The sequence below is a fragment of the Jaculus jaculus genome, chromosome 2 (assembly GCF_020740685.1).
Source record: "Jaculus jaculus isolate mJacJac1 chromosome 2, mJacJac1.mat.Y.cur, whole genome shotgun sequence".
In the NCBI taxonomy this organism is placed as follows: Eukaryota; Metazoa; Chordata; class Mammalia; order Rodentia; family Dipodidae; genus Jaculus; species Jaculus jaculus.
Window position 1 is genome coordinate 18,707,493 of NC_059103.1, and position 13,587 is coordinate 18,721,079.

At 43.6% G+C, this 13,587-nt stretch overlaps 1 protein-coding gene across 1 annotated transcript in view; it reads right to left on the reverse strand.

The window, feature by feature from the left end:
• LOC101618217 (S-adenosyl-L-methionine-dependent tRNA 4-demethylwyosine synthase TYW1) overlaps nucleotides 1-13,587 on the reverse strand; it is a 156,685-nt gene that overhangs the window by 78,415 nt on the left and 64,683 nt on the right. Inside the window, exons 12-13 of the mRNA XM_045144060.1 lie at nucleotides 2,338-2,515; nucleotides 1,458-1,593 (exon numbers count right to left, since the gene is read on the reverse strand). Coding sequence (XP_044999995.1) covers nucleotides 1,458-1,593; nucleotides 2,338-2,515 — 314 coding nt within the window. The remainder of the gene's footprint in view (nucleotides 1-1,457; nucleotides 1,594-2,337; nucleotides 2,516-13,587) is intronic.

The following is a 13,587-nucleotide window of genomic DNA, read 5'->3' on the forward strand; positions in this document are numbered from 1 at the left end:
CTGAATACAACCCCAATTGCTCAGGCAATAAAACCACAGATTAACCACTGGGACCTAATGAAATTACAAAGATTTTGCACCGCAAAGGACACAGTGAAAAAAGCAAAGAGGCAACCTACAGAATGGGAAAAAATCTTCGCCAGCTATATATCTGATAGACGATTAATATCTAGGATATACAAAGAACTCAAAAAGTTAACTAATAAGGAATCAAACAAGCCAATCAAAAAATGGGCTAAGGAGCTAAATAGAGAGTTCTCAAAGGAAGAAATACGAATGGCATATAAGCACCTAAAAAAATGTTCTACGGCACTAGTCATCAGGGAAATGCAGATTAAAACTACATTGAGATTCCATCTCACTCCTGTCAGATTGGCCACCATCATGAAAACAAATGATCATAAATGTTGGCGGGGATGTGGAAAAAAAGGAACCCTTCTGCACTGCTGGTGGGAATGCAATCTGGTCCAGCCATTGTGGAAAACAGTGTGGAGGTTCCTAAAGCAGCTAGAGATTGATCTACCATATGACCCAGCTATAGCACTCCTAGGCATATATCCAAAGGACTCATCTCATTTCCTTAGAAGTACATGCTCAACCATGTTTATTGCTGCTCAATTTATAATAGCTGGGAAATGGAACCAGCCTAGATGTCCCTCAACAGATGAGTGGATAATGAAGATGTGGTACATTTATACAATGGAGTTCTACTCAGCGGTAAAGAAAAATGAAGTTATGAAATTTGCAGAAAAATGGATGGACCTGGAAAGTATTATACTAAGTCAGGTAACCCAGGCCCAGAAAGCCAAGCGCCACATGTTCTCCCTCATATGGGGATCCTAGCTACAGATGACTGGGCTTCTGTGTGAGAATGAAAATACTTAGTAGCAGAGGCCAGTAAGTTGAAAAGGAGACATAAAGGGTGGAGAAAGGAAGGGAGGAGGATACTTAATAGGTTGATATTGTATATACGTAATTACAATGATTGTAATGGGGAGGTAATATGATTGAGAATGGAATTTCAAACGGGAAAGTGTGGGGGTGGGGAGGGAGGGAATTACCATGGGATATATTTTATAATCATGGAAAATGTTAATAAAAATTAAAAAAAAAAAAAAAAACAAACAAAAAGAAGTCTGGGCTGGAGAAATAGTTTAGTGGTTAAGACACTTGCCTGAAAAGCTAAAGGACTCAGGTTTGATTTCCCAGGACCCACACAGCCAAATGCACAAGGTGGTGCATGTGTCTGGACTGTGATTGCAGCGGCTGGAGGCCCTGGTGTGTCCATTCTTTCTCTCTATTTGCCTCTTTCTCGCTCTCAAATAAATAAATTTTTTTTTCAAGAAGGAGGTCGTTAAATCTGAAGATTTTAGTGCATCTATGTTATAGAGAAAAGAGGAAAACCTACTTCTCTGGTCCCTTTTGTTTACTTATTTTTAGGGTATAGTAGTTCTTACCTTTGCAGCTAAGGCTTTCAAACTGTCAAGGAACCTCTGCCAGAAATCCTTGAAGAGCGGGCGGTCAATTTTCTTCAGGCTGTCTTTGGTGCTCGCATCCACACTGACATACAGCTGAGTCACCGGTATGAGGTTTCTTGGTAATTAAAATACATAATTATGCCTAAATCAGGTTTTTTTATAATATAAAATTTACAATCTGTAAGACAGGGAAACTACACATTTCATTGGGACTAGAGGCTTCTACTTTACCCAAAAGTCCAAAGCACAATGATCTTTCTGCCTCTTTCTTCTTTCTCTTTCTCTCTTTTTTCCCTTTGAGGTGTTAGGACCAAAACCTAGAGCCTTGTGCATGCTGAGCCAGTACTCTACCACTGAACCACATCCCAGCCTCTCACTGTGGATTCTGAGCAAGTGCTCCACCACTGAACTACTACATCCCCAGACCATTTTTATTTTGAAATAGGATCTCATTACATTGCTAATGTCTGACCTTGAACATACTCTGTAGATCAAGGCACTAGATGGCCTTGATCTTCTGATATTCCTGTTTCAGCCTACCAAGTAGCTGGGATGACAGTGTCACCACACCTGATTCAACATCATTATTTGGTCCTTTTTGAGACATGGGGCCTCATGTAGCCCAGAGTGGCCTCAAACTTTCTATATAGTTAAGGATCACCTTGAACTTCTGATCCTCCTGCCTCCACCTCCCAAGTTCTAGGATGATAGGCATGTGCAATCACAGCCTGGTTTTTGCTCTGCTGGGAATTGAACCCAGTGCTTCATGTTTTGCTAGATGAGAACCCTGCCAACTAGGTTTCCCCTTGCAGCCAAATACAGACTCAAGCTAAGGATCTCAACCAACTGGGCAGCTCACTTGATTTCCACAGGGAATTGGGCGTTGGTGACAAGGAAGCTGGAGATGCCACACTGGTGAAGTAACTTCAGAAGCCTGTTGATCTCTGGGTACATTATTGGTTCTCCTACAAGTGACAGTGCACAGTGCTTGATCTGCATCCCTTCTTCAAAGCGTGTGGACTGGACCCCTGGTACTCCTGAATTCAGGGCACAGAGAAGAGGAACACCCAAAGTGAGGCACAGAGGATATGGCTTACATTTTTCTTAATGATTCTTTGAGTTTAGAATCTTTAGAATTCTTTTTTTTTTTAATATTTTTTACTTATTTGTAAGGAGAGAGAAAATAAGGATATGCCAGGGCCTCTAGACACTGCTAACGAGTTCCAAAGATATGAACCACATTGTACATCTGGGTACTAGGGAATCAGACCTGGGCCATCAGGCTTTGCAAGCAAGCACATTTAACCACTGAGCCATCTCTCCAGCCCCGATTTTTAATTTTTGAGACAGGAGTCCAGACTGGCCTGGGCCTTGCAACAACCTTCCTGCCTCAGCCTTCTGAATACTAGAATTATAAGTATGAGCCACAATGCCTGGAGTAAAACTTAATTATCTTAAAAAAAAATGTCTGTGGGGGCTCTAGGGAAACAATGGAGTGATAAAAAGCACTTGCTAAGCAAGCCTGACCACGTAGTTCAGCTTCCCAGAACCCACATAAAAAGTAGAACAAAGTAGTGCACTTATCTATAATTCACATGCACCTATAGCAATGGGAGGTAAGAGTCAGGAGAATCCCGAAGCTCACAGGCCAGTCAGTCTGGTGTATGGAGCAGTGAACCACGAGAAAGACCCTATCTTAAACAAAGGAAGTGGGAGGTTAAGGAGGGACGCCAAGGATGTCCTTTACCTCCACATGCCCACCACGGCATGCATGTACCCATACACAACACACGACTGCGAACAGTACCAACCTCAAAGAAATTATGCCTGTAACAAATTTACACAATACACTTTCACTGAGGATTTATTATATCACTTTTGTCCTAGTTTATTAGAAATCACAATTACTAATCAATAATCATAATTAATGATGATCAGTGAGCAATGTCACTGTCACTCTGACAAAAATAACAAAGAACACACAAAACGTACCTATAAATACACAAATGAAAGTAAATGCCCCTAAGATCAAACCACCACGACACAAGTAAAATCTCAAAGGGAAGGTGACACATAGACCCCTATAATTACTGAACTAAAATTGTATATGTCTATTTTGTAGCAGTTTGGGGGAAATCAGTTTTTGTGTTACTGAAATCTATGACATCAATTCAAGCAAATCAAGGATTTAAATAAAACTTGATCCTTCAACTCAATCTGAGTTGCCAAGACAACTCAGTACTCAGCACAACATCTCCTGTTGGTTAACAAACAAGTGTCATTAACTTTAAACTCCCCATGAGCAGTGAGAAGGGCAGATTTACCTCACACTCAGAACATCAGGCAACACAACAATGGCTAGGCCTAGTCAGGGGAAGCCAGAAACACTGGGATCAAATTCTGACTACCACAAAGCCAGCCTGGTGACTTCAGTCAAACCCCTCACCTTCTTTTCACCTAATATTTAACATGGTGGAAGGAGAGAGAGAGACAAAGAGAAAGAGAACACTATTATAAGAATTACATGAAGAACTGTGGCAGGGATGCGGCTCAGTTGGTAGAATACTTGCCTAGCATGCAAGACGTTTGGGTTCAATCCCAAACACGGAATAAACCAACAGTAGTGATACCTGCCTATAATCTCAGCACTTGGAAGGTGGAGGCAGGAGGGCCAGAAATTCAAGGTCATCCTAGGCTACATAATGAGTTTGAAACCAGCCTCAGCTGTATGAGATCCTGTCTGAAAACAGCAAACGAAAGAAACAAAACAAACAAACAAACAAAAGACATGCTGGTAGTATGCAGTGAGGCAGCGACGACAGAGGTGGCATGAGGATGCGCCAGCTGGGCCTGTTTGGAAAGGCATCATCAGTGGGATTTTTTTATGACTGGATACAGGGTATTCAAGAATGAAAGATGCCACAGACTGCTATAGAGAATTTGGCTTGAGCAGCAAAGGTCATCAACTGAGACAAGGAAGAAAAGCAGCCCTGGGAGTAAATAACATGGGAAGAAACTGGGTACCTCAGGTGTTCAATTTTAGACACATGGGCTAATAAGGCCATTAGACATCTGAATGTATATACAATGTTCAAATACGGATTCCAAAAAGAAGAGACTGAGCAGAAATATCTACTCTGACAAATGGATAGTGTGATGGTTCACCTTGACTGTCAACTTGTCTGGATCTAGAATCACCTTGGAAACATGCCTCTGGGTGTGGCTGTGAGGGTATTTCTGGAGAGGTTTAACTGAGGAGGGGAGACGACACACGACTTGAATGTAGTTGACATCTCATGGGCTAGGGTCCCAGATTGAATAAAAAGGAGAGAACAAGCAGAGCACCGGCACTCATCTCTTTCTACTTGCTGACTATGGATGCAATGTGACCAGCTGTCCCTCATTCCTGTCACCATGCCTTCCCCACCATGCTGGGCTGTAACCTCGAACTGTGAGCCAAAATAAAGCCTTCTGCCCTTAAGTTGGACTTGGCAAGTACTTGGTCACAGCAATAGGACAAGTAACTAATACAGATACATTGCCACATAGGAGCTGAGTAAAGTCACTGAGGCAGGGCTGGGTGTAGAGCTCAAGAAGAGCCCTTGCCCATCTGCCATGTGTAGGGCCCTGGTTCCACCCTCAGCAGTTCAGGGAGCTGGGGGAAGGGGATCACTAGGGTAATAATAAAGACCTAGGACTGTTACAGTTCTTGGGAGAGAGAAAAAGGGTTTAGAAAAGGCCACCACCACAGAGAAGGAATAAAAAGTTACATGCAAAGGGACCAAGTATCATCTTCTCTGGAGACAAACAGAAAGCATGCTCATACCTGCTGGTTTAGACAAGCATAGAAACACAAAGGGATGAGCGAATGGTTCAGGGGTAGAGTGCTTGGCATGCAGTCTCAAGTTTGGTTTCCAGCACCACTCACACACATAAGCTTTAAAAAAAAAAAATTAAAAATGTGTCTGTGAGCTGGAGAGATGACTTAATGGTTAAGGTGCTAGCCTCCCCAGAACCCTCGTAAGACAGATGCACAAAATGGCACATGCATCTGGAGGTCATTTGTAGTGGCCAAAGGCCCTGTGCCCATTCTCTCCCTCTCAAATAAATAAATTAAATAAATTATCCTAATTCTGTTTAAAAAAAAAAAAAAGGCAGGAGCTGAGAAGGCAGTGTAGAACCTTGGCTCTCTCCTTCCTGGAGCACAGCCCTGCTTCCTACCCACTGCCTGAAGTTACCGCTGTGGCCCTTCCAGAAGAAACAAGGCCTCAGGGACTCAACCTCCTGTCAGAAGAACTCACTGTCCTCACAGAACTCTGTGAGAAAACACAATAAGCTCTGAACTTCTAGCGCAAAGAAGTCCTAGAGAAGGAAGGGCAGGCCCAGCCAGGCGCAAAGCATGCATGAACGAGCACACAGGATACACAGGCACACATAAACACACATGCATGCACGTGCACACAGGATACACTTCCAAATCTTAGCCCTTTCTCGACTAAACTGCTTTGTTATTCAAATTTTTTAAATATTTTATTTATTTATTTATGAGAAAGAGACAGAAAGAGAATGGGCACACCAGGGCCTCCAGCCACTGCATACAAACTCCAGACACATGTGCCTCCTTGTACATCTGGCTTATGTGGGTCCTGGGAAATCAAACCCGGGTCCTTAGGCTTCATAGGCAAATGCCATAAACCACTAAGCCATTTCCCCAGTCCCCTCGAATTTTTTTACTGGGTGTGTGTGTGTGTGTGTACATGCAGGTGGAGGCCACAGCAATCTCAGGTGTTGTTCCTCAGGTACACTGTCTACCTTCTTTGAAGCACTGTCTTTCATTGGCCTGGGGCTCTGTATTAGGCTAGACTGGCTGGCCAGCAAGCATCAGGGATGGACCTGTCTCTGCTCCCCCACAGTTGGGATTACAGGCCCACCCCACCACACGTGGAATTTTCACATGGGTGTTAGGGAAGGAATTCAGGTCCTCAAGCTTTCAAGAAAAGCACGTTACTAAATGAGCTATCTATCAAGCCCCTGACAGTTTTGGATATTTTGTTGTTATTGTTAAGCAACTGTCTGGCATTTCATTATTCCTAAACAGCTTTCCTGATCCTCAATCATCACAGCTACAGTCATCAGATGAAATTAAGAAGTGTATTTATCTCTTGAAAAGATACTGAAACAAAAACTTAGGGTTCCAGAATTTTATCCTAACATTACACAAATAAACCAAGGAGCATGCAAACACCATACACAGCCTATAGTATTTTTATTTCTATTTTTTCCTTTTTTTTGAGTCAGGGTCTTACTGTGTAGCCCAGGCTGGCCTCATATTCGCTATGCCACCCAGGCTGACCTGAAACTCTTGGTCCTCCTGCCCCAAACTCTCAGTACTGGGATTACAGGTGAATGCCACCAAACCTGGCTCAAGTAGCTCCATTTCTAAAGTTTGGGCTAATTAGAAATAAAACTTCCTCTTTCTTCTTCTCTGCAGGCTACAGTTCCTGGCCAAAAAATTTTCCCGGTAGCTCTTCCTGGTTGAAATTCATTACGTATGTTTGATGAAGGCACGTGACAATGTGTCTTTTCAGAAAACAACCGATGTTCTTTGCACCTGCACAGTTCCTGTGGTGTGCACCAGTGTGCCTAGTTTGTGGAAACCACTGCTCTAAGTATGGATATAAGAATGCCTAGCAGGGCTGGAGAGATGGCTTAGCGGTTAAGCGTTTGCCTGCAAAGCCAAAGACGCCGGTTTGAGGATCGATTCCCCAGGACCCACGTAAGCCAGATGCACAGGTGGCATATGCATCTGGAGTTTGTCTGCAGTGGCTGGAGACCCTGGCGCACCCGTTCTCTCCCCCCACCTTTGTGTGTGTGTGTGTGTGTGTGTTGCTCTCAAATAAATAAAAATGAACAAATTTTTTTTAAATGCCTAGCAGCTAGTGATGTCTTTTTCATCTTTGTACCTTTGGGACCAAGGTCGTGTTGACTCACTTGGTTCCTGCCTGCTTGACTCTGAGAGCTGGTGGTGACTGCCTCAGCAGTGACCAGCAGGGGGCAGGCAGCATTTGGAAAAGATGCTGAGCTGCACTGAAGTCCTGACCCACTTAGGATGACACAATTCCACATGTGTAGAAAAGGGACACTAATGAAGGTCATGAGAAGAAAGCTATTTTAATGATTCGGTGGGAGAACTGAAAAGACAATGATTGCCTTGAGAACTGAGAAGAGAGAGCACAAAAGGGAAGTGGTTCAAAATCAGCAAATATCTTCACAATCTGCTTGAGGCAGGCAAGGGTGCTAAAGATGGAAAGTCAGAGACAATAGGCAACAAACCCATCAGTAGTCCCGTGCTCAGAAATAGTCATAAAAAGACTGAACCAGCCCTGTGGGAGAAAGCAGGTGTCTTACATGCAGAATAGGGAAGAGGACTTCAAGCCTAAGACTTTTTTCTTACTTTTTGAAATAGTCTCACATAATATCAGCTGTTTCTGATTTTCTTGCCTTTACCTCCTGAGAACTGGATTACAAGCATCCACCACACTTGGCTTATGCTAAACTGGAGGTAGAGCTCAGGACACTGCGAGCTAGCCTGGTGCTCTACCAATTGAGCTACATCCCCCAGACTGACCTTTTTGATCATTTAACTAAGAATGGAGCTCTAAAGACAAGCAAGAGTGAAGATGGCCAGAGGGTAATGAACTAAGAAGAAAATGGCTTCAAGTCACTTAAAATGCAAGCATTTTCTAATTTATAGTTGTACCCAGTTTTAGTCTGGTTACACCTGAGTACTTGCAGTCCCACAGATGCATGGTTACTGAAATAAAAATTAATCTCCACTGTTGCAATCAGGTTCACATTGTTGGTAAAAAAAATAAAATAAAATAAAATCACCCAACCAAGAACAGCTTGTGGGAAAGAGAGGTTTATTTTGGCTTACAGGCTCGAGAGGAAGCTCCACAATGGCAGGGGAAAACGATGGCATGAGTAAAGGGTGGACATCACCCCCTGGCCAATATAAGGTGGACAACAGCAACAGGAGAGTGTGCCAAACACCAGCATAGGGAAACTTGCTATAACACCCATGAGCCCACCCCCAACAACACACTCCCTCCAGGAGGTGTTAATTCCCAAATCTCCATCAGCTGGGAACCTAGCATTCAGCACACCTAAGAATATGGGGGACACCTGAATCAAACTACCACATTCAGCCCCTGGCCCCCAGAAACTGATATCCATGCAGACTTTGAAGAACAGGACACACTCCTTGAGCACTCAGGCCCCTTCAAGAGTCTACCTTCTTCCTGTTGCCCAGTGCAGGTCAGCTAGCCCAATCTGAAAGGCTGCAATCTCTCAAACAATTTGCAGGTGCATGGGCAGCAATTTAGGCCCAAAGATTTCATTTTTTCTGGGCAATATCCCACTGCTCACACCAGTTCATTTCTACACAAAGCAACCCTGCACAACTTCTCAGGACCCAGGCATAACAGCAAACCTCACACAAACTGCTAGTCCAGTCCAACGAAAGCTCTTTCTCACCCTCATAAGCCAAACCTCACAGTCCATAGTTCTTACTGCATTCAAGTCTTCCAACTCTGACCAGAATAATCCATCAAGCTGTACTTATAGCACTGCAAGGCATCTCTTAGGCCAAGGTTTCAAATTCTTCCACATTCCTCTTGAAAATCAGCTCCAAAAGACCAAAGCCACACAGTCAGGGGTCTACCAGCAATCCCACTCCTCGGTACCACTTTACTGGTGCAGTCAGGTTCACACTGCTGGTAGAAATCACCCAATCAAGAGCAGCTTGTGAGAAAAAGAGGTTTATTTTGGCTTACAGGCTCAAGGAGAAGCTCCATAATGGCAGGGGAAAACGATGGCATGAGCAGAGGGAAGACATCACCCCCTGGCCAACATAAGGTGGACAATAGCAACAGGAAAGTGTGCCAAACACTGGCATAGGGTAACTGGCTATAATACCCATAAGCCCACCCCCAACAACCACTCCCTCCAGGAGACGTTAATTCCCAAATCTCCATCAGCTGGGAAATGAGCATTCAGAACACCTAAGTTTATGGAGGATACCTGAATCAAACTACCACATCCACCCAAACAAGTCAATTTATATATGTCTAAATAATATGTCTCTCCCCTCTCTCTCTCAGTCTCCCTCCATCCCTCCCTCCCAGCAAAGTCTTGCTGAGTAGCCCAGACTGGCTTTAAACTCTCCATCCTCCTTCCTCAGTCTCCCACCTGATGGGGTAACATACATGTGTCACCACAGCTGACTAATATATCTATCTTGATATTACTGAGTCAAATTTACATAGTTTCCCCTTAAGAAAATATATCCTATAGCCCAACTAACAAAGTGAAAAACACACATTTCATTTTGGTTTGGTACTGTTTTTCAAGCCACAGAGGCCACAGCATGGGAATTCTGATGGAAAGCTCCACTGTAGGCACAGAGGAAGAGTCGACTCTGAGACCTTCTGTAAGTGGCAACTCTGCACATGAGGTAAGCCGTAATGCCAGGCCAAAGAATAGACTCTCCCACAGTGAGATTTAGAGTCATCCATTTCCATCTGGAATGTTCAAGAGTAACACTCAAAGCTGGATATGGCAGCACACACCTGTAGTCCCAGCCCTCGAGAGGCTAAGGCAAGAGAATTTCTGTAAGCTCAATGAGCTACAAGTGAGAACCGCGCTCTCCAAAAAAAAAAAAAAGGCTATGGAGGAAATGTTCAGTGGGTAAAGTGATTGCCAAGCAAGCATGAGGGCTGGAGTTTGGATACCCAACACCTATGTAAAATGCTGAGCATGTTGGTATTCACCTCTCATGCCAGTGCTAGGGAGATGGAGACAGGAGGATTCCAGCCTAGCTGAATTGATATACTGCCAGCCAGTGAGAGACCCTTCCTCAAACAAGGTGGATAGTGTTTCTGAGAATGGAAGCTGGAGTTATCCTTTGGTCTCCCACATGCATGTATATTTATGTACACACCCACACACACACACGAACACACACTCATACACATGTGCACTAAAGAAAGAAGAGAGGGAGAGAGGGAAGGAGGGCTGGAGAGATGGCTCAGCAGTTAAGGCACTTACCTGCAAAGCCTAATGACCTGGGTTTGATACCCACTTAAAGCAAATACACAAAGTGGCGCATGAATCTGGAATCGGTCTACAGTGGCTACAGCCCTGGAGCACCCATTCTCTCTATCTCTCTTCTCTCTACCTCTCTCTCTGTGCTTGCAAATAAATAAGAATATTTTATTATTTATTTGACAGAGGGGGGGGGGAGAGAGAGAGAGAGAGAGAGAATGGGCATGCCAGAGCCTCCAGCCACTGCAAACAAACTCCAGACATGTGTGCCCCTTGTGCATCTGGCTTACATGGGCCCTGGGGAATCAACCCAGCTGGGGTCCTTTGGCTTTGCAGGCAAATGCCTCAACCACTAAGCCATCCCTCTAACCACAAATAAAAAACGTTTTAAAAGAAAGAGAAAGAGAGGAAAATCAAGGAAGCTTAGGGTCCATGTTGGCAGGCCTGTACCAGGTGAAGACACTGGTTTCAGGTGGGGGTGGAGTGACTTCCCTGTAGTCCATACGCATTGGCCTCAGTGTCCGTCCTCTGAGGTTGATCTGTCCAGAAAGGACATGCCCTATTTTAGTCACAACTATTCCCTGATAACAAATGAGAGAAGGAAGAGACAGATTTCACTTATTGCAGGAGGAACTCATGGTGTAAAAAAACTACAATCACAGGAAAAAAAGGCCTGTATAAGTAACTGAGTAATGTGGCTACAACTACTGGCACATATATTACTACACGAGTAAGTACCTTACACTTAAACAACTATGTATTTCACTCTTTAATATTTTGAGTTTCTGGGCCAAGTGTGGTGACAAACACCTGTAATGCCAGTACTTGGGAGACTAAGGAGGAGAATTCCAAGTTCAAGCATAGCCTAGGCTACACGAGACCCTGTCAAATGAATGAATGAATGAAAATAAATTAAACAAATGAATGGGGTCTTCCTTTCCAAATACTATCATCTCACAGCAATTTTATTGTGACTGTAATAGCAATAGTAAGGAAATTTTTATTAAAATAATATGGCCTATTTTGACTCAGAACTGAGTAAGAAGCATCAAAGAAATAGTTATCACAGACCTTGTGGTGGTTTGATTCAGGCGTCCCCCACAAACTTAGGTATTCTATATGTTAGGTTCCCAGATTTGGAAATTAATGCCTCCTGGAGGCTGTGAATTGTTGGGGGTAGGCTTATGGATGTTATAGCCAGTGTCCCCTTGCCAAGGTTTAGCACACTCTCCTGTTCCTGTTGTCCACCTTATGTTGGCCAGGAGGTGATGTCCACCCTCTGCTCATGCCATCGTTTTCCCTGCCATCACAAAGCTTCTCCCTCGAGCCTGTAAGCCAAAATAAGCCTCTTTTTCCCACAAGCTGCTCTTGGTTGAGTGATTTCTACCAGCAATGTGAACCTGACTGCAACAGACTTCAAGATGGAAATTAAAGAAGCCTATATTCATGGTGAAAATACAGAAAGAACAAGGACTCCCTCATGTCACAAGTATAGACATGTAGACCTGTTTACTCTTTCAAATACATCTGTTTTCTACAGAGTGAAACAAAAACTGTTTTGCTAGCCCAAGGCCTATGAATTTACCAACATCGACCAGTTTTGCTTTGAAGACCCTTCAATCAAACCTCCTGGTTGGTTAAAGAAGCACATTTTGCTAATATGGTAACTTTCATCAAATCAGCCAATTAAGGTAGGGAAAGTTCCCTCTGTGGGAATTCCCAGGATAAAACAGATATAAGTGCTATTTTTATGATAACTCAGGCTGGGGATATAGCTCAGTAGTAGAGTAACTCCGGCATTCAGGAGGCTGGGATGGGAAGTTTAAGACCCTAAGGTCCAAAAACAAAAACACAGGGGCTGAGGAGGTAGCTCAACTAATAAAGTGCTCATCCTGCAAGTTTGAGAACTTGAGTTCAGACCCCGAGAACCCACATAAGAAAGCAAGATGTTGTAGAACAAGTGTCTGTAATCCCAGCATGCCTATGAGAAGAGAGGTGAAGATAGGAGAACCTCTGGAAAACTCAAGGGCCAGCTAGCCTGGCAAATGCAGCAAGGAACAATAAGAGATTCTGCCTCAAACAATGTGGAAGGCAAAGACCGACACCCAAAGTTGTCCTCTGAATGCCAAATGAATACAATGGCACACATGTGGCCAAACTCCCATACATGGATACACACACACATACACAGCTAGGAAAAAAAAAAGGAAAACCAAACGTATAATCATAGGTTCCACCTTGATATACTTGATTGGCATCAATCATGTTGTAACAGGCCCCAGGTGACTCTGATGCATAATAATACAGTTTCAGAACCAGTGAGCTCCAGCATCTTTTAAGTACAAGATAGAACTGAAAGGGAAATTCTAGAAAACTGAGTGGCAGAATTTTCACTATGTGGAAGAAATTCCAATTAACGTTACTGTTCTTTCTCTGAGGCGTTCATTCAAGAATGCTTACCCAATACTACCTGCTTGAAAATATCTAAGAAATTCCAGTAATCTGAGCTTCCAATCCATTCATACTTGTGCTCACCAAGTTCAACAGAAGTTTTTAGGAAAAGTGGCAAGATCTTCCCAGGCAAAGTGAACAGTTTTGTGACCCACATTATAAACTGCTAAGCTCTGGATTTAATTTTTAGCTCTTCCATCTAACAAGACTATAAAAACTGTTGTGGTTTGAATGTGAAATGTCCCCCACAGGCTTGCATGCTTGAACACATAGTCTCCAGCAGGTGGTGCTGTTTGGGAAGATTGTGAAATATTTAGGAGATGGAGACTTGCTAGAGGAAATGGGTCACTGAGGGTGGGCCTTGAGGTTTAATCTTCCACCTTCACTTCCTGTTCATCCTTTGCATCCTGACTCTGGCTGCCATGTGACCAACCTGTGTCCTGTTCCCACTATTATGTCTTCCCCACCATGATGAACTACATCCTTTGGAACTGTGAGCAGAAATAAGCCCTTTCCTTCCTCAGCTGTTTCTTGTCAGGTACCTGGTCACAGA